Below are 26,365 nucleotides of genomic sequence, written 5' to 3' on the forward strand. Positions count from 1 at the left end.
AGAAATGACACCTCACTCAGACATGTGTACATGTACAAGTGTACATGTATTGAGTAGCTTGCAGTGTTTAAGCCGTAAAATGTACATGTATACTGTACCTGTATTATCAAACAAACACCATTTCCCACAAATAAACTGTAGCAGCAAAAGCCCAACTTGTTAGATTGGCAGACCTGCTTGTTATGCAAGTTAAATCAGTTTGAACCTAAGCAACTGGCCCACACAGTACATATAAATGATCTTGTAGAGCAGTCTGGGCTGCATTGAGCTTTATGACTGTGTGCATATTGAAAGAAAATGACCCAGACTGTCTGTGAGAGCATCTTGTCCTATCACCCAGAAGCCCACACTATATGGGTCTTTTTCATCATATACATTTCACCATTGTTTGTGATTGTACCATTGATAAAGGGGGGAATAGAGCAATGTAGCCTCTTTCTGAATCCATGTCAAATATGAATTACTGTGCTCATAACAAATCTTCTGTAAATACTGCAAAATATAATGAACATGACTGTACTTCATTGTAAGACTGTGTCTCTGCTGTCTCGATGATGATTGCCTGGTGAAATTGATGATTGCCTGGTGAAATTCTACAGCTCTAGTAAGTACACATGTTTTACGCAGTGTATCTTTTTATTTTCAACAGTTTATTTTACCAATAACTTAGCAAGTATCACCACACTAATGTAGGTCATGATTGTATTGCCAGACACACACACTATTTGTGACCTGTTCACACCTATAACTTAAAAAATAGTCTGCATGCCAACATGCTCGATACCAGAGACTAGCATGAATTGAGTTGTTGAGGGCTTCATACTGTATGTATAATCTCCTTCATCTCTACAATAATATTCTTACATCAAAGAGTGAACATGAACAAAAACAAAATTACACATCCCAATCTCTAACAATACGAGAGGTAGGGGGGTGTGGGAAGCACTGAAAGACATGCATAATACAGTCAATCATGGGAGGGTCATATATCATACTGGAATTGAGACAATTCATTAGCCTTCTGAGCAGCTCCATTAAAAGTTGAGTTTGTGTTGATGTCTGCATGTTTGAGCAACTTTAACAAGGTTGTCTATACCTTAGCACAAGTATAGTTTAGGCATGACTAATGCTATTTTCCTCAGCAGTTGTCCATAATTATCACAAGTGAGGAGAGTGTGGTCGATTATGAGGTCTGTACAGAGTTCCCAACTAATATGTGCTGTAAAATTTCATTACAATAAACAAGTAAAAAAAAAAGTTGATACGAAGCACACATACATAGTACTACACTACACGCTTATCTCAAAGGTAGTACATAGTGCCCCTCTGGCAAACCTTGGAAACTATAAATACATGTACATTGCAGGGCCCAGCGGAGCATTTTCCCAAGGTGGGGGGGGGGAGGGGGGGGGGGGGGCCACTTCCGGGTTTCATGAGCTAACAAGCAAAAAAAAAAAAAAAGTCCTGTCCTCAAGATCTCTTTCTTTTTCTTTTCAGTGCCACTTACGTACTTCTGGGTTAAAAAAGTTTATGTGGGGGGCCCAAATTGATGACAGCTTATGTATTCCTTTGTATGGTGCACAAAAAGTGGGGGCCTGAGCTCAGGCCCCCCGCCCCCCCCCCCCCCCCCTTTCCGCCGGCCATGCATTGTATACCACTTTGGGAGGTTGAATGTCTCCGACAAAAGAAAATCTTCTCTCTTGGGCAAGTGATACTTTTCAATAAGCTTACATACTTAAATACCAAAAATACACAGAAGGCAGTGGAAATATCAATATCTTGTATCTTGTTGAGCATTAAGTGTATGACTATGACTTTGACACTGGTATTTCACAGTCATCAGTCATGATGACCCAGACAGCAATAAGCAAACTCCAATGTAAGTACATTACATATGTATACATAACAATGTGAAGACCCAAATTTTCATTTTCAACAAGCAAGCACAAATGCTGAAACTTCAGAGCTATCCCTTACTGTTATACCCTCTCCAAACTTGAATCCATCCATTGCCCTTTCCCAATAAAATTTGTCAAGGTCTGATGAACGTTGATTTCATATCCCGATAGTTTCAGAACTTCATACTACTGTGTACTGTCTGCATGTCTATCATTCTAATGGCCAAAACCACTTCTTATAATGCTCAGCTCTTTGTGCTTTTATCAGCTTCATGCTAGAAAAATGTAAAGGTTAACACTAACAACTGCATACAAACCAAGAATAGGCTACATATCAATGACAGTCATATCACTACATCTATGCAGTCATAGATAAATGCAGTTATTTTCACAAACAGTATTCAGTAGTTGAGTACCAACATCTTCATGCTTCAGCCTGCAAAAATCTAAGAGTGACCAACATGATTATGTGCTTCCTTATAATATATGTAGTAATGCTTTGAAATATTGTTCCTTGAGCAACTTTGAAATTTTAAAGAACACAAAACAAACTGTACACACCCTGAGAGCACTATGGAAGAGAACATGATCTCACCAACAAAAACTCGTAAACAAGCTTGACCCTAATTATTACTGACTGAACTGCCATTCATAATAATCTGTAAGGGTATCCCAAGTATAGACAGCCACTGACTTTCACATCCTTTCATCAATGCGTGTGACTATGCTATATGGTACAACATCCCGATATCCATTAACCAAACCCAACCCCCCCCCAAAAAAAAAAAAGAAACCACACACACATGCACACACACACCCCCACACACACACAAACTAGAAAAGGAACAGTGATTCCTCTCTTTGACTCATTTTCAAAGTTGCTCTAAACAGTTCATAGTCACGTCAGATACCTCAAGTTTACAAGATAACACACCACACATGACATAACACACATAAGGAAACAGAGAAGCAAAAAAACCTGAAAAAAGAACATGGGATATGCCCCCCCAAAAAAAAAAGAAAAAAAAGAAAAAAGAAAAAAGAAAAAAAAGTAATGGGCAGTGATGCAGATTGAAGGTTGAAGACTAATACCAATTCTGTCAAACCAATCGGATGTATCTACAATCAAACAATTCCACTTACTCCTGGGTTACATAGCATATGTCTGGCATTCTACCAGACTTTATATCGTCATTCAGGTGTCAACGTCTTTGTCTCCACCAGTTGTCGAGGTCTCTTTGGTTACAAAAATATGGGACGAACAGCACATGAGTGAAGTCCATGTTTTCACTTGCTTGGCTGCAGAATGCCCACACACACACACTACTGTAAAACGAGAAATTTTCGCGTGCATTTTAATTTCGCGAATTTCGTGAGTGCCAAAATTCGCGAAATTAAAATGCACGCGAAAGTTTTTGTCTACACTACGTGCACTGAACACCAGTGGCAATTCGCGAAAATTTCATGCCACGAAAAGGGCTGTCAGCTCCAATTCGCGAAAATTTCATGCCGCGAATATATCATGTTTTACAGTATCTGTTGATGCATCACTGAGATCCTTGATGCACAGAGATTGCTGTCGGCTGCCACTCAGTAATATTCACTCTTCTTGCTTGGGTTAGAGAAGTAAAAGTCAATCCCCCTCTGCTGACCCCTTGACCCATGGTTCCTCCTTTGACCTTTCCCAGACTGGTTCCTCCCTCCCCCTCCTCCTCCTCCTCCACCTCTACTTCCTCCTGAGCTCCCCTGAGGTGTGAACAAATAAGAAAGAAACAGTGCCTTTATTTTTTTTCTTCCATTCACAATCAGCAAATAAATTCTAGTCACAGGGTGATCACATTTCATATTCAAACCACACATTTACCCATCTACCAAAAAGCACGAAGTTTCATGGGCTGGATTTTATGGGTAAGAACTTACTATACGGACAGGTTATAATGAGTGTATATGCATTTACATCAGTGTTAATTGTTTCTTTTCCACAGTAAAATCAGTCATGTGTACCACCATCCTTCATCACATTTCTGATTGGTGTACCACTTCAGCTAAAACATATTTTATAGAGCATTAAATTAACAATACAGTCATGGTAACTGCCTGTTTAAATTCTGAATCTGATTACTATGAAAGTCATAGTCTCAACTAGGGTCAGTCCTTTTCCATCAGACATCCTCAGTTTCAATATATCGTCGCTGGGCGGACAAGACCTCGTATCTACAAAATGTCAAATGTTCAGGAGAGCCAAAAAACATGGCGGCCAAAGCACTGTGGCGAATGGGATAGCCTTTCCTTTGACATACCGTGGGGGCTTCATTTTTTGGAATAAGACAGTTGGGATTTGGACAGGACATCACTTGACCCATTATTTGACCGATAAGCCAAAAAAGTCATATCCACCAAAATTGCAGATACAAGGTCTTGTCACCCCAGCGACGATATATACATTTCTGACAAGGTCCACTACTTTGGAATCTGAAAAGAAAGGGAGTGTTCTCACCATTCGGCTTGTGTGCCTGCCCCACTCTGGTGCCTTCACAATTGGGGCAGGGTATGTCTCTCCAATGGATATCCCAGCCTGAGAGAGTTGGGCACCACTCAGGGTCCATGGCATGTGTATCCCGCTGCCCTTGAGTCGATTCAGCTCCGGCACCCACTGGCGGATGTAGTCACCCTGCATACAGACAAATTTTACAACTCTTACTTCTTGAAGCTGCATGAAAACATCCCTTAGCTTTCAAGACTGATATAAATGCTTTTGGAAAATACTTCATAAGCAGTGTAAGCGCTATGCGTAAGAAACGATAACGTTGAAATTCACAGTTCAGAGAAATGATCAAATTACCTTTGCACCTATGTAAACGACTTGCACACTCTCTTCAATCTCTGAAGGAAAAGAGATAATCCTCACTACAAAATACAAGAGTTTAACTAGTTCACTAATAAACATGAACATGTTTCTTATAATTGTAATCGACAGCAGGAATTATCACACATGACCTAAATACCAAGTTTTCATTGTTCTTGCAAGCATCATCTGGTAATGCCTATAAAATGTTTCTTTGTAAACAAAAAGAATATCTTGTTATTGATCAAACTCGCCAAGCTCAGTTTTTTTCTGACTTCAAGCAAGGGTTTCATCCCCAGTCTGAGATCAAGAGCTCAGTATACTCACTTCAGGATCGTAGTCCAGGCCTTGCTTGATCATGTTGAACTTCCGGTCCTGTCGCGGATCGTTGCCCACACCAGCACTGTACAGCCAGTTGCCATAGTTGCTGGTGACATCGTGATCAACCTGAATTACACAGACATAGCTGATACCATCACTTTACTGTCATATATAGAATTCAAATTCACTGATAGTAAGCAAGCAGTTATAGAAACATGAAACATGTTAAAAAAAAAGAATCTTTCATACCAATGGTGAGGTCTTTGACTCAGGAAATAATACACTAAAGCATGTCAAAAGGAGAAGTACATTAATTAAAGGAACAAATGAATTAAAGAAACAAACTAATTTTAATCACTGTAGACAAGTGATTCATGCAACTACTTAAAAACCTCCTTCATAGTACTTCTCTGTGTGTACACAGTCAGGCAAATGTACAAACTGGGTATTTATGAGCGGACATTAGTACCAGTAACTCTTTGTTCCTCTGTGAATTAACATTCACGACAGCAGTTAGCAATGCAATGCTACCCAGACATCTAACTTTGAGACTATACAAGAAGTTAACAGATTGACATTTCACTTGGCATCAGTTTCATTGAAAAAAAAATGGTAAGTTGGGGTGACTTACCAGGAGATATTCAAACCACTCTGCACCCAGCCGCCAGTCTAGGCCAAGGTCTTTTGTGAGAAAACTGGCCACATTCTGGCGCCCTCTATTGGACATGAAGCCTGTGGCAGCCACCTCTCGCATGTTGGCGTCCACGAAGGGCACCCCTGTACGACCCTGGCACCACGCCTCAAACCAGCGCTGGTTCTTGTTCCACTGTTTCTGGGTGCCGAGGAGTCCTGCATATGGCAAGATGCAGACAAACTTATCAATCAATGCTACTTAAATTCATACCTTAGACATTATATGACCATGTACACCGAGCATAAATATAGGCTAAATCATTTACACAAAGCAGAATATGAAGATTCAAGGTTATGCAATGTGCAGGTTCTTGCAGGAGTTGCGGGAAGAAAACTTTTATATTACAATATACTCTGCGGACATATATGTATAGTGTGCAAGAGAAGAGACACATCCTTTGTACTATAATGAACTGTTATGTCAATTATCTGGTATTTCACACAAAAGTGACTTAGTTCAAAATGCTGAAAGATGATAAAACCATGAACCCAAAAATGCTTCCCTGACCCATCATCAAACATTATGGTCATATCTTTGCATACAACTGTCAAAAAGAAAAAAAAAAACTGTCATGAGATTAACACAATAGGAAAGTGAAAAGATACCTTGAACCTACCTTACCAGGGAGCAAACATAGTGACATTCTACATTTTGACGTTGGCTTCAACTCTTCAAGCTGCTACACACGAAAGGCTCAGAAATAAAATGCACAGAGTAACTAATCTTCTCATGAAATTTCTTCTCTCGTGGATAAATGTTGAAAAAAATTGTACATCACTAAAATCTCATGATGTCAATGTAAGAAATGACATTACCAGTGAACAGTCTAATGCACTTGAATCTTACCACTGAGGTAAAAGAGGCGGTCTCCAAACTTCAGAGCCACAAATTTGAAGTAGTCCCTCCAGATCAATTCAAAGATGACCCTGTACAGAGAAAAAGAACCCGTGTCACATCAAATACACAGAGACAAAAGATAGAGAAATCCAATACATGAACACAGTTTAAGGGTGGACTAGACTGAGTAGGAAAGACATTAGTGGAAAGGAAGGAGACTGAATCCAATGTTCCACTCACCAGTAGGTTGACTGGTTTGCTGTTCTCTCCTTCTCGTACTTCTTCACCTCTTTATAGATCTGCCGAGGTGACAAGCATCCATGGGCCAACCTAATGAAGCAAGATGGGCACCAAAGTCTTAATTCCTTGCATAAGATGACTAAAGCAAGTACTAAGATAATCAAATATTCATCCCAATTACTGCACAGCTTAAGATATATTTCACGTCACAAATACAAAGATCTGTGTTGTCAGTTATGTATGAAGAAAGCATCTTATTTACAGTTTGATTCTGCACATTTGAGAGGAGTTGCCTTGCAAGGTTAGGATATATTTCTATGCAATTTTCAGAGTTGAAATGTGCCATTAATCTTCTACAATAATGGCAAATTGTCAAATATAATTGTCTTCATTTCTATTGCTCTCGTGACCACAACCTTGCTAGTCTGTGGTAAATACCAGTTGACCTGTACCATGCACTTGTAGTTGCATGACAAAACCATACAAAATATTTTCCCTTAAACTCACAATAATGTCTCTGAACAAGGTTACTGACCTGAAAAAAACAGTGTTTCAGTTTCATTGTGAATCAGGTAAACAACACAAATGACATGATGAACAGCTTACCAAGCTGCAAACTTTGTCGAGTAGTCTGCCCCAATCAGCCCATTCCGTGTCTCCTTGTACTTGGCAATGCAGTCCTGTGGCAGTAAATAATAAAGCAACTTTAAATAAACCTATCGCAACATACAAACATGGCTATATGCAGGCTGGAGGAAACAAAGCTGTATCATTCATGATTTACTGGGATAAAATGGCATACTTTAAAACTAACTTTACTAAACTTCAACTGATCTGTGCTTGGAAGTAGACCAAATTCTCAAAATGACATGAGAGCCTACAAGAAACCAGCTTCTGCAAAATTTAATTCATTATTGATGACATACATATATCATTGTGTCCAACGAGATTACACATAAGTACAGATAAGTGATGGGTAACATATGAAGGAGTGCTTCTCGTCCCCTCTCCTGGTTTTATCACAATCCCATTTCAAGTACTGCATATAGCCACTCACTTTCTCACCACGGGTAACAACATCCATAAACTATTTTGCTTGTTACTCTGCTCCCTTTTATTTATCTCCGAATGATGATGTCTGTTTAATCTATTACCATCACAGCAGCTTACTTTGCAGACAAATATATGTTAAAAAAAGTGATATCACTCACAGTTTTCCAGAAATAATCATTAATCCTGGCAAGGCCTGTGCTCTCCCCTCCAGCAAATGGAAACGCTGTCCTGGAATCAGTAGTTGGTTCTAGAGAAAGAATAATTTTCAGTATTTGACACCAATATTTCTGCCAAAGTCATAGAAAAGTTTCTAATATTCCACAAGGCAATGGCTAAAGAACTTTCAATCACAACCGTGAAATCTTTGTTGCACCACTTCAAGCACAACAGGATTTCATGTTTATATCCAATCACAATTTGTTTTTTCTTCTTACTAAGATTGAGGCAGAATACACAGAATACGATGAAAACATCACAAACAAATCAGACACCACACAGGCACTTTACCCTGAAATCTATTCATTCACCATGCCATAGATTTCAGTCCCTTCTTATTTCTCTTACTTAACATTACCTTTATACCATGCATCATATCATTAAATAAAGAAAATTTATCCATTATCTTGCATAATTAAGGTATTTCTCCACCTTTCACAGAAGAGTAATGTTTCCAAATTGGACCATGCATACCATGATTGAAGGGCAAAATATTCTTATCAATGAGTTTCCTCCTGGCTTAAATTTGGAGAGTGTTACCTTCACACACACACACACACACACACACACACACACACACACACACACACACACACACACACACACACACACACACACACACACTCACACACACTGGCACACAAGCAAGCCTGCACACCCATACATGGACATGCGAAGGTACATGTGCAGCCTACAAAGCCACATTTTGATGTTGTGCTCTCCTTCATCCCTTTCTTACCTTTCATACCAAGCATGGCAAAGGTTGGAATCTCGCCCTCCTCAATGCCCTCTGGTAAACCTTTCAGAGGTTTGGGCATCTGAATGGCAGGTCTCACCCTAGCCTGGTTCTCCACTCTCTTCCTAAACTCTGTGTACATATTTGGGACTCTGCACAGGAAAGGTGTATATAGGAAAGAAGTTGATAAAGACATTTCAAGCTCTGTAAATCTCTATATATACGAAATACACAAGATGCAGACGGAGACCCCAATGTATAGAGTTGAACATATTGGAACTCTGTGTAAGCAAACTAAGGAGTTATAGTTAGCTTGAATGGGCAATGCCAGTATTTGATTTGGCCAAAGTCCTTCTAAGCCTGGTGGACTTATACTTCCAAAATGAGGTCTACTCAGGCCAAAATAATTTTTGCCTCATAAAAAAAAAAAAAAAAAAAAAAAAAAAAAATATATATATATATATATATATATATATATATATATATTCAAACTCCTGTTGTTTTAGGTAATTGACAAGGAATTCGTGTGCATTTAAACTGTAATTTATGAGATATGTGCACCAAAATATCACTTTAATTTGCCAATGAATCATTCAAATGTAATAACCATACAAACAAAGATAATCAAGGGACTGGAACTTGAAGTGATGTCAAAATAATTTCATTGAAGAAGAGTTTACTCTGATGCAAGATGTGCTATGAGTATTCTCATTGGGGGAAAATAGAGATGACTACAAGTTGATTGTTTATAAAGTAGTGCAATGCAATGCAAAAATAAGAAAAAAAGATGAGATTGATGCATTTTAATACAGAAGGAAGACTTAGATGTGCCACTCACCCCTGTGGGCTAAATGGAACATCCTCCCTGTGGTAGAGTGTAGAACCCCAGAACTTCTTGAAGTGAACACCCAGCTTGGAGCAGGACTGTTGCAGCCCTGCTTCAACATCCAGCTCTTCTCGAGTCACCTATTCATGAATAATGCTGTAATGGTTATTTTGTGAAAAAGGAGGAGGTCGGAAGACGAGGATGCAGCAAAGACACGATGTGTGGTCACTCAAAATGCTGGGAAGCAATCCTATCGATGATAAGCGACGATTATACCAAGCATATAGAGATTAATTCTGTAGGCAACACACTTCATCTGTGAGTTCAGAACAGAACTTAATCACCATTGACTTGATAAACAATTTAAAGCTGCAGTTCCAAAGAAATCTTATTAAGCTTCGAGACAGAATGACATGTACCGTATGTCCAAAAAAAGATTACAACGGGACCCCCTGCAATGATAGCTTTTAAAATAGTGAATCAATCCAAATACAATTTCAGGGTATGAAACAATAACTCATTGCCCACATCTTATGGAAAACCCCATTCGATTTGCTTCAGTGGTCAAAGAGAAATGAGGAATTTTGTAGAGCATGTCAGGAATCTCTTCCCTCCAAATTCTGTCTATTGTGTTTACACATTGATATGCAGTTCCAAGAGCATCCAAGTGCTAAACTTGGAAGAATCAGACTCATGACATGCTGTACAACAATCCACATTTCTCTGTAACCGCTTAACCAAATTGAATGGGGTTTCCTGCAAAATAGAGCTAAGATGTTATATCTTAAGACTCTGAAGTAGCATTTGAACAGTTTGATCATATTGGGCGTTATCAATGCGAAAATGCGATTGTAATTTTTTTTTGGGGACATACTGCATATAGGAGCCTACATAACATTTTAACATCTTAACAAATGATTACGGAGTACACAACTTCATTGGTACATTTTAAGATATATAGCTTATAAGTGGGTTTTCTTTGATAACCAGTGAACAGAACAAAGTATGACAGTAACTACATATATCGACCAACATTACATAATCTTGGCTTGGGTTTACTCAGGGAGGGTCTGATCAGGTTGACTACCACTTGACCAGATGTCCTAAAACTTAAGCAACCTCACAATGAAAAATTGAGACACACTTGCCTCCTCCTGAAGAGCTACAGCTCCAACCTGATCCTGACCCAACTGATGGATCAGTTCTGGAACAACATCTTCGGGTGGGCCATTCCTCACCACTAAGCCACTGCAGTTTTGAAAAAACAAACAAACAAACAAACATGGACATGTGTTGATTAATTTGAACATTCACTCGGTATCTACTTTTTATGGACACTGACATTCAATACAGACATGGAACTTGGAAGGTACATGCATACATGCACGCACACAAAATAGCAAGATGGAAGGAAAATCATATCATACATTCTGAAGAAAAACATTGCATTTAATTTCATCTTTTCCTAGAGTGGGCAACAATTGATGCAATGTACTATGGGAAAGATCTGCAACTGCTGCCGAAGAATATCATGCTGAGAGGAAGAAAAAAAAAATGATCATGGTCCTATGACAATTACTGAAATTGTGATTTCAATTTGGCAATATAACTTTTGGTAGAAAAATTACGAGATAAACACATAAATTTGTAGCACATGTACAATGGTAAGCAGAAGAAAATTCATAATGCAATGTAATTGCTAAACCACACATTACCTTCCTATGGATTTCAAAGTGGACCGCAGGTCAACTATGCTTTCGAGAAGAAACTTGAGCCGATGAGGGCCAGTCTTGGCAAAGTCAAAGTGCCATGTTCCTTTATAATGCCTCGGATCAAAGCAGTACAGGGGAAGCACATTTACAGCATTCTTGTGCGCCCAGAAGAGAACCTGAAACACAAGAGAAAAATGTGCACATAAATATTGGGAGAACAATAACAGACTAAGTGACAATGTACATCTTCTCCAATCCTGGGTGAATTTTGAATGTGATGACTAAAGACAAGCCATGTTATGAAATGAGTTAACTTACTGTAGACATCAGCCATGTTACTCAAAGACAACTGGGTGGCTTCTCCATAACACTGACCATAATGCTGACATATGAGCACACCACATCTGACGGACATTTCTCACCAGCAATGGGATGTCTCAAATTTCAGGGCATCCTTCCTCAGATTTGCAATGAGATAGCCACACCATAGTTGTTATCATCGCTACAAGTCCAGTAATTTGCAACGACTTCAACTTCAGGGATAAGAGTGCAGACAACTGCTTCAAATTCTTTGCCAAACTGAACACAAATGGCACATTCTCAGTCAGGCAAGCTCGTGCAATATGTCTCATCTGGGTATTTATATGGGTTGATCGTTTGTGTTTCAAGTCATTATTGTGTGCTCACTCTCATCACTAAATACAACTTCACAAAGATGATAAAAAATCTACGATCAATCGCATTCATACCTCATTGTCATGGTAACGGAGGTCATTTCTCAGGAGGCAGATGATGATTTTCATTTTCCCAGCCATGTCGACTGCTATTGTTGGGCCAAGATGAAAATCCTGAATTTGAAGATAAAATTAAACAATCTTCAATGAAGGACATGTTTCATGTTCCAGTAATGCATAAAAGTTAACACACCTGAAAATTAATAAAATGGGCACACCTTGAGACAAACCTCTTCACAGCTCCCATACAATCCCTAAATAAGTTCTGCCAAGCAATGGAGCAAACTCTACAAAAAGATCGACAAACAATCACTTTAAAGGGACTGTACAGTACTGGTTGAGGTAGGGATTCATGTTTTGAACATTCCTAAGTGAGATAATGAAAAGCCTCTTACGAAATATGAAAGAGCATGTACTTTTAAGAAGGATTCAATGTTTATTTGATGAAAATTGGTTTTCAAATGGCTGAGATATCCAAAAAAAAAAGTGCTAATAATAAAAGGCGACATGCCCCAACTTTATTAGTATCTCTTTGTTTCACCTTGTTTTTGGATATCTCAGCAATTTCAAAACCGATTTTCATCTATTAAACTTCTGATACCCCTTAGAACTGCATGCTCTTTGACATTTCATAGAGTGGTTTCTGAATATCTCGCAAAATGTTAAAAGCTAAATCTTCACCTCGACCAGAACTGTACACACCCTTTAATATTAAATAACTACCCACCGTTAATTCTAATGACCAACAGGAAATTTTATTGACAGCAAGGGCTAAGGCAATTAAGGCATGCTGATGAACTAATGAGTGATTTCCGTTTTGTTATATGTAGGCCTATATAAGAACTTAACTTTCCATCCATTTACATAATTATTAACACAATTTACTCATGATACCCACACACCTACCGTAGATGCTAGATCAGTCGTTTACTTCTGTTTTTGTTTGTTTTTCCCTTTTCCAGACCCTTCTAAGATGTTGGATTGTAAGACTATAGACTAGACATAGAAAAGAGTCAGAATCTCAGAAACCATTAGAGAAATATAATCTATTCAACAGTATTCTCTAGCTGGCATGCAACTCCTGATCCTGTCCTGAGCAGTCAGTTTGTGATAGCAAAGGTATTTGCTTGGGATTCAATGTTGACATGCAATTGCAAGCAGCCGGCAGCCTGCATTAAGAGATGGGCTATCCAGCCATCTTCTCAGATGGAAATGAATAAAACAAAACAAAAACAAATGATTCAGATTATAGAATTGGCCTTCAACCAGAAACAAAATAATTCAGATTAATTGGCCTTCGACCAGAATGCGAACATGGGAATGCGAAGAGGTCCATTTGCTATTGGTATTCCCCCCGACCCGGCCTGGCTCAGCAGCAGGACTTGACCGACAAGTAGATTCTATGTCTAATTGTAATTCCGCAAAAAACTTCTCATTTACAGTAATGACATTTGCTGGGTCAGTTTTTAAAGAAGCGAAAAACTGACCCAGCAAATGTCATTACTATAAATGAGAAGTTTTTCGCGGAATTAGACATACTTGTCGGTCAACAGCAGGACAGGCTATATAGGGGCGCGGTGCTCACATCTCATTATTTCTCGCTCTCTCGTACCACCTCTAGCTCTGGTGTCTGTGTCGTGACTGTGATGACTGAAGTAAACAAAAGTCCATTCCATTCCATTGTCTACAACAAATTAAACCCAACAATTTCGCTCAGCGAAATTGAAGCCAAATAGTTTCTAGTCAGTACTCGAGATCAACTTACCACAGGTACATGTACGTGGAACAAGCGGTGCAGTGTGAAGTAAAATCACTTGAAATATACCTCTCTCTGATGATTAAGTGCTTCAGTTACCCGGTCCGGTGGTAACTCCACGCCAAAAGATTAACCACTGTCTACTTATGCTGTACCTGTATGCGCAGTGTAATGTACAGCTGTTTTCTGCCAATTCTTGCTTTACGTAATTCCCGAGTAAGCTAGTCTAAGTTCAGACAAGTATTGACAAAATAGCTCGCATATATGTCAATCGTGTATTCATGAATAGACTGTAACAACATATAATCTTTGTTGAAATAAAAGATAATATCACAGATCGGTTCTGATTTGCTATTAAAGATAGATATACAAAATTAATTACTTCCGAAAGGTTGCATAATCACCATCTTTGGGAAGTAAGGTATGGCATGCGTAGCCTACTACTATGTCTACGTTTAGTTGTGTACTCCGTACACATGTGCGTGAGCACGTGTAAACTTACGGTTTCGCTACAAGCGTAGTGTTTGGTTTCCAGACCCTTTTTCAACTGTACTCCTTTTACAAAATGCGCCCTCCGGGACGCCGCCGCTGCCTTTGCCAAAGGCCAAGGACCATCCAGCTGAACCTGCTAACATTTCTTTTGTCGTTAGGAGGCGTTGATATTCTGGGAAGAAATTCTAGTAATACGAGCAATATTGGGGGTGGGGTGGGGCCGTGGGGCCCGGAAAGCCGCTCACCGACGATACGAAGTATCGTCAACTAACAACTGACCTGGGACTGCAGAACTGAGACATAGTTGTAAATAATGAATTCAAGATCTGTCGGATTTCCTCTCTAAGCTGGATATCGAACTGCTACACCGGAACTGTCTCATATTATATTCATTTTCTTTCTGTTCATAATGCAGGTCCCACAGTCTATAGTTTGATAGGTGCGCAAGTGATTGGTATAGGTCTATATAGGGAGGATTTTCTTCTCATCTCGCTGATGGATATGACCAACAGTGTTGTCTCAACATAATATGTTGACCAACCAAATGACATTTGAATCTATTGTAGATTTCCCTTCCGCTACGAATCTAAAAATTGTTCCTGAGACTTACAGCAACTCCATGATATTAAAGTTGACAATATTAAAATACTCGGATCACCTAATAATTCAGCAACTGTAAAACAATGCTTCGATCTTGTATCTCCCGCGTGTCAAGTAAGTCATTATATCCATTCATCAACTTCGTTATAGGGCCTACATGAAAAGAAACTTGAAGGAATATGATGAGTACTCATGTGCATGTGTGTGTGTGTGTGTGTTTTGTGTGTGTGTGTGTGTGTGTGTGTGTGTGTGTGTGTGTGTGTGCGTGTGTGTGTGAATCCAGATATCATCAGCATCACAATCTTTAGACTATATAGGCCCCATTTTTATAATGTGCGTGTATATATGGCCCTACGGTATTACTGCTCTAGCCGCAATATGAGAAACTCGGTTTGACCTTGATCCATTCAGCATTTAAGTCGTGAACAGAACAGTGGAATAAGGTTCCATCAAATGTTAGGCAAATAGGCACAGTGTGTATATAGAGCCTATATTGGTATTAAAGTCTTATTATACAGTAAGTACGCCTATAGTTATACTGTATTAGATAGATGGGTCTGCAATGGATGATTAGATATATAGGTAGATGAAAAGGTAGATAGATAGATAGATAGCTAGATAGATAGATAGATAGATAGATAGATAGATAGATAGATAGAGATGTGAACAGTATTACGTCATCGTTACATCGGACCTAGACCTGTGCAGAGACAAATGACATCATAATGTCGTCAAAATGACCTGGATGCTCTCAACCCAAACCAGAACCTGGCCTGGGTTAGCTATCTATGTGCTTGTAAATATATGAACTGTTTCATCAATTGAATGGACGTAACACGGTGAACGCACATGGTTTGCAAGAATCTTCAGCGAACTGAAGTAGGCAAATTTAACCAGAAGAAGAAGAAGAAGAAGAATTAGAAGAAGAACCTGTGAGGAGTAATTGATAGGTTAAAGGGGAATTAACCCCCCCCCCCCACCAAATACATGTTGATTGAGTGAATGGAGCAATAGTAGTAGAATGTATCAGTGAAAGTTTGAGGAAAATCAGACAATCCGTTCAAAAGTTATGAATTTTTGAAATTTTGGTGATGAGACCGCTGGATCAGAAGACTACTACGGATCATGGCATCACACAGGGACTACCATATACAAAGAAAAAATAGAGAAAATTAAACATTTTTTTCATTTTTCTAGCATAACGAAAGAGCACTAGACTTTACCTCTTTCAGAAAGCAGGGGGAATAATATTACCCTTGACATAATGTCAATAACAAGTCCAGGGAATGTGTACTTTTCATATGAAATGATATTTTGTTGAATTTTCTCTATATTTTCTTTATATCGTAGTCCATATGTGATGTCATAATCTGTAGTAGTCTTATGATCCAGTGGTCTCGTCACCAAATTTCAAAAATTCATAACTTTTCAACAGATTGTTTTTCCTCAAACTTTCACTATGTGTTCTACTGATATTGCTGCATTCACTCAATCCACATGTATATTTGGGGTTAATTCCCCTTTAAGTGTAATAGTAGAATCAAAAAGAAAAAGAAAAAGAAAAAAAGATGAAGATAGGGCCTATGCTTTAAAAGATATACAAAAACAAATTGGGTGAATGACATAGCAGCTATATATATTTGCTTTAAAAAATGTATAACAGATAATAAGAAAAAGGGAGTGGAAAACGTGAACCCTCGACATTATACGTTCTGATAATATATACTGGTGTATTGTACTTAGGCCTACCATATGCACTTGGCAAAATATGATTTTTTACTGCCTTGTTTCATATACATGTAGTGTGCAATTAAAGGGACGATATAGTATTGATTTAAATGACGATTCAGCTTTTAACTTTTTTTGCGAGATACTTTGAAATTACTTTATGAAATGCTAAAGAACATACAATTTTAAGAGAAATTCAAAGTTCATTAATTTTGATGAAATCTGTTTTGAAATGACTGAGATATCCAGAAACATGGCAAAACGAAGAGATCTTAATAAATATTAGGGTTACTTTGTTGTTGTTTTTTATATCTCAGCCATTGAAGACCAATTTTCATCAAAAAAAAAAACCCTTTGAATTCTTTTTAGAATCATGCTCTTTCAAATTTCAGAAGGGTTTCTCATTACCTAGCTAAAAAACTATCACCATCAAAAAACGTTGATAAACTATGAAACCCCATCATATATCAACCGAAACTATGTCTTTTCACATCGTGTTCTTCTTCTCTCTCGTTTTCTTTTTGCTCTTCTCTAGTGTGTGATATTTCTGACGACCTAGATCACAACTGTTTTGATCGACCATGAGCTCTTGTAAGCAGGATGCGGAGATATCCCATCTAGGAAATTCAGCTCTATGAATACACCTCACACACCCAGACAGAGCTCATGGAGAAATTTGAATAGCGACCCCCCTGCTGGCTCTCATCATTGCGGCTGCTAGCTGCGCGTCCATCCCACAGAAGTAAGAGTTCTGTGGTCCATCCTCGCAGTATCCAAAAATGCATTGTTCTGTATGCTTATGCTACCACCAGGCCGCTGCACCATCGCTACGATTACAGTCTGTGCTACGTATGTGGCTGGGATTTCCTCATAAACTAGAGACCCCCGATAAAGATGTTTTACCATGTAAGTATATGTATAGCCATTAGCTGTAATATTTTGACAAATTCGTCTTATATCGCACAGACATCTGTAGTTTGAAAGTTCCAAGTAAGCCTCTGTCATGTCTCATGGGTTTTGAGTGCCCGTGGTCGTTGTCCCATGTATTCATATTTTTGTGGGGTAAGCCTACATGAGATGAACCCTCTTCGCGGCACGCTGCCCTGGCCTCGCTCGGAGCGGCTCGGCGGCGCGGCGCGCGCGGCCTGCCTGCCTAACAAGGTTTCAAGTGTTTGTGTTTGTGTTTGTCACCTCCCGAAGCCCTAGATACTTGGAATTTGAAGTTAGAACAGTGGTCTAAATCCTATAAGGTGGCATATCTGAAGTGTTTCTATACAGATATAGTATGACCAAGCGTTGTGGGACCGGACGCGTACATAGAGTCACCTTGATTTGAAGGGAAAATCCAACGATTTAGCAGATAATTCTCATGCCATTTTCACACTCTCAGACTCAGAGTATGTTGTTTAGTAGGGTGGAACATCCTATTACCGGACGCTTTTCTTTGTGGCTTTGAATTCCGTACTCATAGAATGAAATTTCGGCTAAAAACAACACCACTTATTCACAGACTCATGGAAATTACGAATTCAGCCAACTTACGTCATTTCTTCGTTCCAGTTTTTAGAAAATATGCTTCAAACATACCCCTCTAAAAATAGTGGTTTTTTGCGCCGTGCAAAATCGCATTGTATTACCGGACGCTATTATCGTAATCGAATAATCAAGGTCTTTCGCACCTAATCCTTGCACCAGAATCACAATTCATCCCACAAATCACCGTACACATTCTCACCGAGCGGATGACACACAAAAAAAATCTGCAAATGAAGCTCAAATTTCGTATTTTACAGTAAAATGTCTGTCTTGACCATTTCGAACAGTTCACGCAATAAAACCTTGTGAGAAATCGACAACTGGTTAGAGTATACGTGCTTTGTCTATGGGAGCTGCACGCGCGGGTGATGAGTTGCGTGCCCCTTAGCGCACAACTATTCCGCATCGTTCGCGTTTGAGGACGATAGCTACAATTTTTCCGATATTGATCAGTGAACTTTTGGTTCTAATAGAATCTTCAGCATTTTTCCTGTATGTGAGTGGGATTTCATAGAATTTCAGTCGCGAAATGTGATTCAAACATGCATAAATATTAACTATAAACGAGGTGCGGGTCACTCAACTATAAATTTGAGGTAAAATGTGAATTTTTTCGTGTTTTTACATTTTTATGTGCCGTTTTTTGCGATTTCGGTCCACACAAAGTTCTGTGAGGCTAATCTACGAAGTCTCGCGCGTACAGAATGTCATTAGTACGCAAAAATGTGCGTGTCCGGTAATACCATGGTGTCCGGTGACACCATGCTTGCCCCTACTAGTTGTCTATATGAGGAGTCTATATCAAGTCTTTGAGGTAAAGGGTGCATATTCTATGTAAAATAGATAAGTTTTCACGCGCGAACTTAAGTGTCCGGAAACACAACCCCCCATCATACATGCGCAAACAGAGAGCAAAGTATGGACCCAAATCAAATGAAATGAGTAAAATGAGTATTTACTATAAAGACTAATGTTAACTCGTTAGATGATAGATCTACTGACTATCTAACGTTACAATCTAGTCCAGATCGTAGACTAGAGATCTAGAAGTGTGTTACTAGAAATTACTCAATCAAATAATGTTAGTAATTAGTATTAAAGCTCAAAGCAATGTCTCATCTTCATTTTTAGGCCTAAAATTAAAAATATTGAAATTATAGAAAGATTTGTGTCTGGATCATCAATGCTGATTTCCAATATTTGGTATTTTCACAAGGAGTATAGTTAGTCTACTTCTCTCTGAATCTGAAATTTTCCATTTTTAAAGAGGAATTCCAGTCCACCTCAGATATTAGGCCATTAGCCTGATAAGAAAGAAAAGAGTAAATAGAATAATAGGAGTACAACACTGAAAATTTCATCAAAATTGGATAAGAATTTTTGATAATAGGGAAGTTATGAAATTGTGAAGTTTTACTAATTTCTGTTTCTGCAGAAAAGTTGTCATAGTTAAATGGAATATGCAAATTGAGTGAGCTGATGATGTCACTATCTCACAATCTCCCATTGATCCCATTGATTGTGTAAAAAAAGAGAGATGAAAATTAGTGTTTCTGTTAATAATCAAGTGTAAAACATATTATTTCTGCTTGAATTACTGAAGAATAATGATCAGTTAAATATATCAGGATTTGAGACTTTGAATGAAAAACTAAAAAACTAGAAACTTTAATGTATTAAATATGGCAAGTTGTGAGTGGATGACATCATCACGTCAATACTTGCATTTAATGTACACTGTGCAGTCTGTAGAGCTATTCACATTGACTGCTTAGGAAATGTCTCCTGAAAAAATTATGGAAGCTTCAAAATATCATAACTTCTAGTTTTCATCCATTTTTGATCATTTTTTTTTTTTATTGTTATGCTAAGAAAATGTTTGTCCTTTTTTTCAGAATAATGTTCAACTGCACCAAAATTCCCATTTAAATGACATGGAGGGTAGAGTTTAGAAGGGGATGTCATGTTGTACATATGGGGTTTTTAGGGCATTTTTAGGGCGTTCTTACGCTCCTGGTTTGTTTTTAACTTTCTTTTGTTTCACGATTTGTACAAGTTTGTGAATGCATGAATAATGAAAGTTCTAGATTAAATCCTTTCAAAAAACTAAGTTGGTCAGTCACGAAATCTTGATTATCATACCTCTTTCCTAAAAGCTCTTTCCTAAAAGCTGAATTCCTGTAGTTTTGATTTCTGTCACTTATTTTAATTGGTTAAGAACATCTAATATTAGCGAGTTTTTATTATAAAATTGTTTTTTTTCCAGGATCGGACCTGGAGTGACTTCCAAGAACCTTATCTGTATATCTGATCAATGACTTCACTATATCCAGAGAATGAGATAGGATAAATCGGTTCTCTGCATAATTCTTGTACTTGTTGTTGCCACGACACTACACATGTATTTGTCTGAGTGTATCCTTACATGTTTTTGAAAGGGCACAAAATCTGGAATTATTTTTGATGTTTGTGTACAGGGTGTTACAAATAATTAAACAACAATATACTTCCCCATCCCCTCCCCTCCCCCCCTCGATTAAAAAAAAAAAGAGAAAAAGGAGGAATTTGTCCATATCTTGAAAGATGTGAATTTAGTTTCTGAAAGTTTAGAATTTGTTGTTTTCACGTGTGAATTTGTGTGTGTTCCGTTGCATTGAAATTTTTTTTATTTTAAAGAAGAAATGTTGAATGTTGCCTGTGTTACTTACATTATATACCTGAGTGAAGTTTATAATGGGGCTGTTGAACCCATATCCATAGACATTGATTTTCATGTAGCATTCAAATTGGAATTCATACAGGAAGGTTATGCTTACTTTTAGGTATCCCTGGAGCATGAAATCTTGCTCCATCCACGGTACTTTGGACCCAACCTGCTGAACACAGTCAAGCAGAAGCTTTTCACAGAAGTTGAAGGAACATGCACTGGCAAGTGAGTGATGATTGAGCAGTGTTACCATTGATTAATCTATTATGATGATATTCTGCTGACCCCTATAAAGGAATCTCTACAATTATCCTTTTCAATGCTTTTAATTTTGAAGCCTTATTAAGATTTTCATATTCATTTTCTTTCTGTAACATCCTGAGCACTCCAAAATTGTTTGTGATATGTGTAATATTCTTGCATTGTCTTACCACAATATGTCTTTCTGTCAAAGATATCCACCACAGAATGCTATCAAATTCTGAAAGGTTCTTTTCAGGAGTATTTTGTCAGCCATGGAAACTTTGGTGAATTTAGTGAGTGTGAGGTACACCAAAGGTTTTGAAGCTGTTACCTTATGCCTTGCTTCATGTTCATTCGTAGTAATTCACAGTCACTTCTGTGCTCTTTCATGTGCAATATATTCCCACAAAATAATTGTGACACAGTATTTTACAGGTTGAGTGGTGTCATTGTCATATAAAAAATAAACAAAACTGTGACATTTGGCTAAAGCTAGACAAATAGTACGGAAAGGTTAACATGTGACAATTTTAGGAGCATCTCAAGCTGTTATAGATTTAATGTTACAATTGTTTTTCAGATAGCCACTCTCTCCTTGGTGTGAAAATCTGTCGTAAAGCCATATTTCAATTTATGGCAGGCCATCTTCGCACAGAAGTTTAGCATGGAAACATATGAGACAGTTTGGCCATTGAATAAGTCTGACAGATCCCATCCTATTAGCAGTGAAAAAAAAGGAGAAAAAAAAGAGGTCATGTAGACAAGTCTATGCTCTTGACATCTTGTGGTCTTTAGATTTTAAAGAGTTTGTCTATGCATTGCTTGTTCTACAGATCCAAAGGTATATGCATATTCTTTTACTTAACCTTGATCTCTCAGAAGACTGGTGTATCTTGACAAATTCCCTTGAGATTTACAACCTTTATTATTGAAATGTGAAGTTTCTTGGCACTTACACAACCATGAACAGTTTGCTTTAGTTTGATTATTGTCAAGTTGTCAATGCTGTTGTTTATTGATTATTGTCAAGTTGTCAAACAATGTCTGTTCCTTTCAAGATATGGCTTTGTGATTGCTGTGACAACGATTGATAACATTGGAGCTGGGATGATTCAGCCTGGTAGAGGGTTTGTTCTCTATCCTGTGAAGTACAAGGCCATCGTTTTCAGACCATTCAAAGGGGAAGTTGTTGATGCAATGGTAACTCAGGTCAATAAGGTAAAGTGTGTCTTAATTCGAAACCATATCATTGTTTGAGGTGCAATTAATTTTCTGGGATTCTTTTGTTTTATAGTTCACTGTAAGTGTATCAATAGCATTACCTGCAATTCAGTTTTACACTGTAGTATACATACAGATTATTTTGTATTACAAATGTACTTCTGATTTCTAAACACAGTATGCCTTAGGCATGGCTATTGAACTAAATAATATCTACCAGGTATTAACTTTATGACACACACAGTGTGTGATTGTATCTGTATCTGTATTGTAATAGATATATGATATGTAGACTAAGAGCAATGTGGAACTAAGTCAGGGCTGCCAACCTTGGGTGAGAGTCTTGTGTGACATGTGAGGGAGCGAGCGACCAAATCTGAGGGATCGAAGCGACAGTGGTGGGGAAGGGTTAAGGATGGTGTGAAAGGGGAGTGACTCCCCCCCCCCCCCCCCCCCCTTCTCCATTGGAGGGAGCTTTGTTACAGTTTTACATTTTAAATGTTGCATTCTGTTGGGGTTCAGTAAAGATTTCAACACATGCATAGAGAGAGTGTGCCTTGGGGAAATCTAGAAAGTTTGAACTTGGGCATATTGAATGTTCCAATTATCAGAGATTCTGGGGACATTCCTTTATTCATTTTTTTTTTTTTTTTTTTACTTACCAGTTTTTGGGGGTGCAGCATGAGAATTCTTTCATTAGAGTGAGACAGTTAAGATTTGGTGAATTGTGTGAATCTCACACTAACTGTGTGAGAGTTGGCAGCCCTGGGAAGTGTGTAATGCTTTTATTCTTCAGAAGTAGTTATACCCGCATCACACAGAGCACAAGAGTAGTGTAACAGTGACTTGTCTTTCTCAATGTTGAGAGTTTAATGCTACACTAAAGTGCTACATCATATTTTCTTCCAGTGCAAACTTTACAGAAACTGAATGATTAACAGCCATGACTTTTGTGTTGTGCAGGTTGGCCTCTTCACTGAGATTGGACCCCTCTCATGCTTTGTATCGAGACATGTAAGTTCCTTGGTAGATTATGTTGTTACGTTTATGTGTTACAACACTTGAGTTATGTTTTCCACTGTATATTCATATTTTTGATAAGCACCATGGCCACAATTATCTTTTATTGATATGAGAAGATAAAGGGCTCATAAATGAAGTACCGGTTCCATAAGTGTTAAGAATATATGAATATTTATTTGCTATGAATAGATTACGTATAGCATAGTTGTAACTGAAGCTTGAAAGTTAATACTCCAATTAAAGTGGAAATGGTGAGCAATATGTACATATGGATGTATTACATTTGCCCTAGCAACTACTGTGGGAATAATATGTAAAATGTGTAATGGGAAAAGAACTTACCCACATTAATTGTTCCTACTAAACCAGATAGTCTCACAAATTTATACCAAAATACTGACATGTGGAGTTTAAATTTTGTCTGTCAACCCCTTGCAGTCCATCCCTGCCGATATGGAGTTTGATCCCAATTCGCAACCACCATGCTACAAGACGAAAGATGAGGTAATCTATTACAAAGAAGGAGCAGATAGGATCCATGTTACAAGTTTGTTGCCATTTTATGCGCAACAAATTTACAACATTGTCATCTGGAGCAATACCTAATTGGTGAAAATTATTTTTATATGAATCTGACTACATTGACTAAAGCAAGTGGACAGGAACATTTTAAACAGGTCATATTATCCAGAGATGATTTGATAATAATAGAAAAACAATTTTTAGTCAATTTGGGTAATTTTTTTGGCATCTTACTGCAGACTTACTTTGACGTATTAATACACATCATAAAATGTTCTCATTCAGCAAGTAATTTATATAATAAGGAGTAACTAAATGTTATTCATGAATGAATTATTGCTGAAATACAGTCCGAAACTTCTATTTGAAGGTATTTTTTATGATATCACATACAAGATAATGAGGCACAGGTGTAGAACATTGTGTTTGGCATGTGATGTGCCAATTATTTACAGACATGCAGTTGTATGTATGTTTCAGAAACAGAGAGTCATTGTTCAATTATTTACCTTCTTCGTAATACTAACTGTAGAAAATATGTCCATGAGCTTAACATCCATATTGTCATTCCATTTCACACTACCAGGACATTGTTATCCAGCAAGATGACGAAATAAGGTTGAAGATCGTTGGTACAAGAGTGGATGCATCAGACATCGTAAGTTTACTTCCTGGCAGTCAGTGGAATAAAAATGCAAAATATGTGCCAAATGCTTAAAACACACTTTGTCAGTTTGGGGCTTGCAGGGCAAGTAAAATGAATGGGCATTTGCCTGATGATATTGTTTGGCTTCCTCAATCATGGGAGTGGAAGCAATTTATGTCTTTAACAATGCCTTGATGGGCCGAAATTCTTCATGGATGAAGTTGTGTTTTCATATCATTTATGATTCAAGGCTGTACTATGATGAAGGTACAGCGCACTCCTGTCATAACAAACACAGTTATAACAAAATTCCGGTTACAACGAAGTGAGAATTCAGGCCCCAATATTATCAGCTATATATCTTTGTGTGCTTTATTTGTTTGGTTATAAAGAAATGTTGATGTAACTAAAGAAAACTGCCAGTCCCGAGGACTTTGTTATAATGGGGGTCAACTGTACTGCAGACCTGCCAAGTCTCACTGATTGTGTAGGAGGCTCCTTGAAGACTCGAGTGTCTCTATGAATCCTGATAACACAGCAAAAAAACTCCTCCTCGGTTTCGGAAAAGTAATCACCCATGGAAATGCATGTGATACACAAGCATCTTCCTGAAAGCTCATCTCAAAGTGCATGATTTTGATCTGCAAATGTTGGCAGCCCTGGTGAAGGAATGATTCAAAAGGTGCATTTTTTTAAAATAAGTCATCAAGGAGGAACTAGAGGGAGAAGTGTGGTGTGATAGGCCTTGGCTGTAACAAGATTCTTTGTATACCCTGGTTCCCGTTACTCATGAACCGACAGCAGTGCTTGCGAATTACTTTTGCAGGATTGATGATGTCTTACCCCCAAAGACCAATTTATTGATAGAGCAAATCATGCCTAACAGTAAAGTGAGGTGACATGGTGGTTTGAAAGATGTGCAATTTACAGAATATATTAAGGAAATATTTCAACACATTTTGACTGTTCATAAAACTTAACAGGAAGCATGGATATATCATTTTTATTTCAAACAAAGAAAGCAAACTAAGAAGAAAAAAAAATCACAGAGACAAGGCTAAAGATTTAATTTAACTATGGTTCCTTCTTTGTGAAATATATTTTCATTTCAAGAAGTATGTAGCCATAAGAAATATGAGTATCAATTTCAGTAGTTTAGTATCACAAACAAAAAAGGGAAAAAAGATTGCCTGTAAATAAAATGAATAATGGATTTGAGAGATTTCATCCCATTCACAGTCTAAAATCAGATGATTGTCACTGCATGTGACATGTACCTATTGTACATAGTTGTGAAGTACTGCAAGTAATTGTGTACAACTTTTTGCATTCAAAAGATTGATATACATTAAACTTGCTGTACTCAAGTAGAGAGAAATAATGGAATTATAGAGCTAGATGATTTCATCAAGGTTTGTGCGAAAGAAGAAGAAAAAAATAAAAAAATCTTGTATTCATATGTCTCTGTCTGCCCTGAGTGGCATGCACTAATCAATAATTTCATGTCCTAATTTTGAACAGTTTGCCATTGGTACGCTTATGGATGATTACCTCGGTAAGTTTCATTTGTCATTATGTTGCACAGATTCATCTCTACAATGAAATTTATTTATGAGAAAGTGATAATTTGAATGTTTGTGAGTCATGTTATATGGCAACCTGCAAACACCTCCAAAAATTGGTGTAGGTCGTCTGATCCCAGTATCACTATTATTGGCATACTGGCACTGAACTGTTTTATCTGTACATAAAACGATGCTTTTATATCACTGTGCAGAA

At 37.9% G+C, this 26,365-nt stretch overlaps 2 protein-coding genes across 2 annotated transcripts; one reads left to right on the top strand and one right to left on the bottom strand.

Annotated features, from left to right (window-relative positions):
- Window positions 1-3,488: 3,488 nt before the first annotated feature.
- Window positions 3,489-13,932, bottom strand: LOC139741188 (cryptochrome DASH-like). Its single transcript, XM_071651780.1, has 14 exons — window positions 13,878-13,932; window positions 12,128-12,226; window positions 11,382-11,554; window positions 10,815-10,914; window positions 9,679-9,806; window positions 8,844-8,992; window positions 8,047-8,135; window positions 7,442-7,515; window positions 6,836-6,925; window positions 6,605-6,684; window positions 5,696-5,913; window positions 5,071-5,190; window positions 4,396-4,569; window positions 3,489-3,644 (listed from the first exon to the last, which is right to left on the bottom strand). The coding sequence occupies exons 2-14, from the start codon at window positions 12,191-12,193 to the stop codon at window positions 3,489-3,491; spliced, it is 1,617 nt and encodes a 538-aa protein (XP_071507881.1). The 5' UTR covers window positions 12,194-12,226; window positions 13,878-13,932.
- Window positions 13,933-17,506: 3,574 nt separating this feature from the next.
- Window positions 17,507-25,252, top strand: LOC139741189 (DNA-directed RNA polymerase II subunit RPB7-like). The gene is made up of 7 exons (XM_071651781.1): window positions 17,507-17,594; window positions 21,047-21,156; window positions 22,233-22,392; window positions 23,359-23,409; window positions 23,857-23,922; window positions 24,527-24,598; window positions 25,244-25,252. The coding sequence occupies exons 1-7, from the start codon at window positions 17,583-17,585 to the stop codon at window positions 25,250-25,252; spliced, it is 480 nt and encodes a 159-aa protein (XP_071507882.1). The 5' UTR covers window positions 17,507-17,582.
- Window positions 25,253-26,365: the final 1,113 nt, after the last annotated feature.

The sequence above is a fragment of the Diadema antillarum genome, unplaced genomic scaffold (assembly GCF_040938485.1).
Source record: "Diadema antillarum isolate AM-2024a unplaced genomic scaffold, OU_Dant_1.0 seq00000910_RagTag, whole genome shotgun sequence".
NCBI classification, from domain to species: Eukaryota; Metazoa; Echinodermata; class Echinoidea; order Diadematoida; family Diadematidae; genus Diadema; species Diadema antillarum.

Excerpts from the sequence above, each read along its gene's own strand:
- LOC139741188 (XM_071651780.1), bottom strand. The coding sequence starts at position 12,193 with ATGGCTGGGAAAATGAAAATCATCATCTGCCTCCTGAGAAATGACCTC. Across the intron at positions 8,136-8,843 it reads TGCCATGCTTGGTATGAAAG|AACCAACTACTGATTCCAGG; the intron begins GTAAGAAAGGGA and ends TTCTTTCTCTAG. Across the intron at positions 6,685-6,835 it reads GCAAACCAGTCAACCTACTG|GGTCATCTTTGAATTGATCT; the intron begins GTGAGTGGAACA and ends TTCTCTGTACAG.
- LOC139741189 (XM_071651781.1), top strand. Across the intron at positions 21,157-22,232 it reads GAAGGAACATGCACTGGCAA|ATATGGCTTTGTGATTGCTG; the intron begins GTGAGTGATGAT and ends GTTCCTTTCAAG. Across the intron at positions 23,923-24,526 it reads GCTACAAGACGAAAGATGAG|GACATTGTTATCCAGCAAGA; the intron begins GTAATCTATTAC and ends TCACACTACCAG.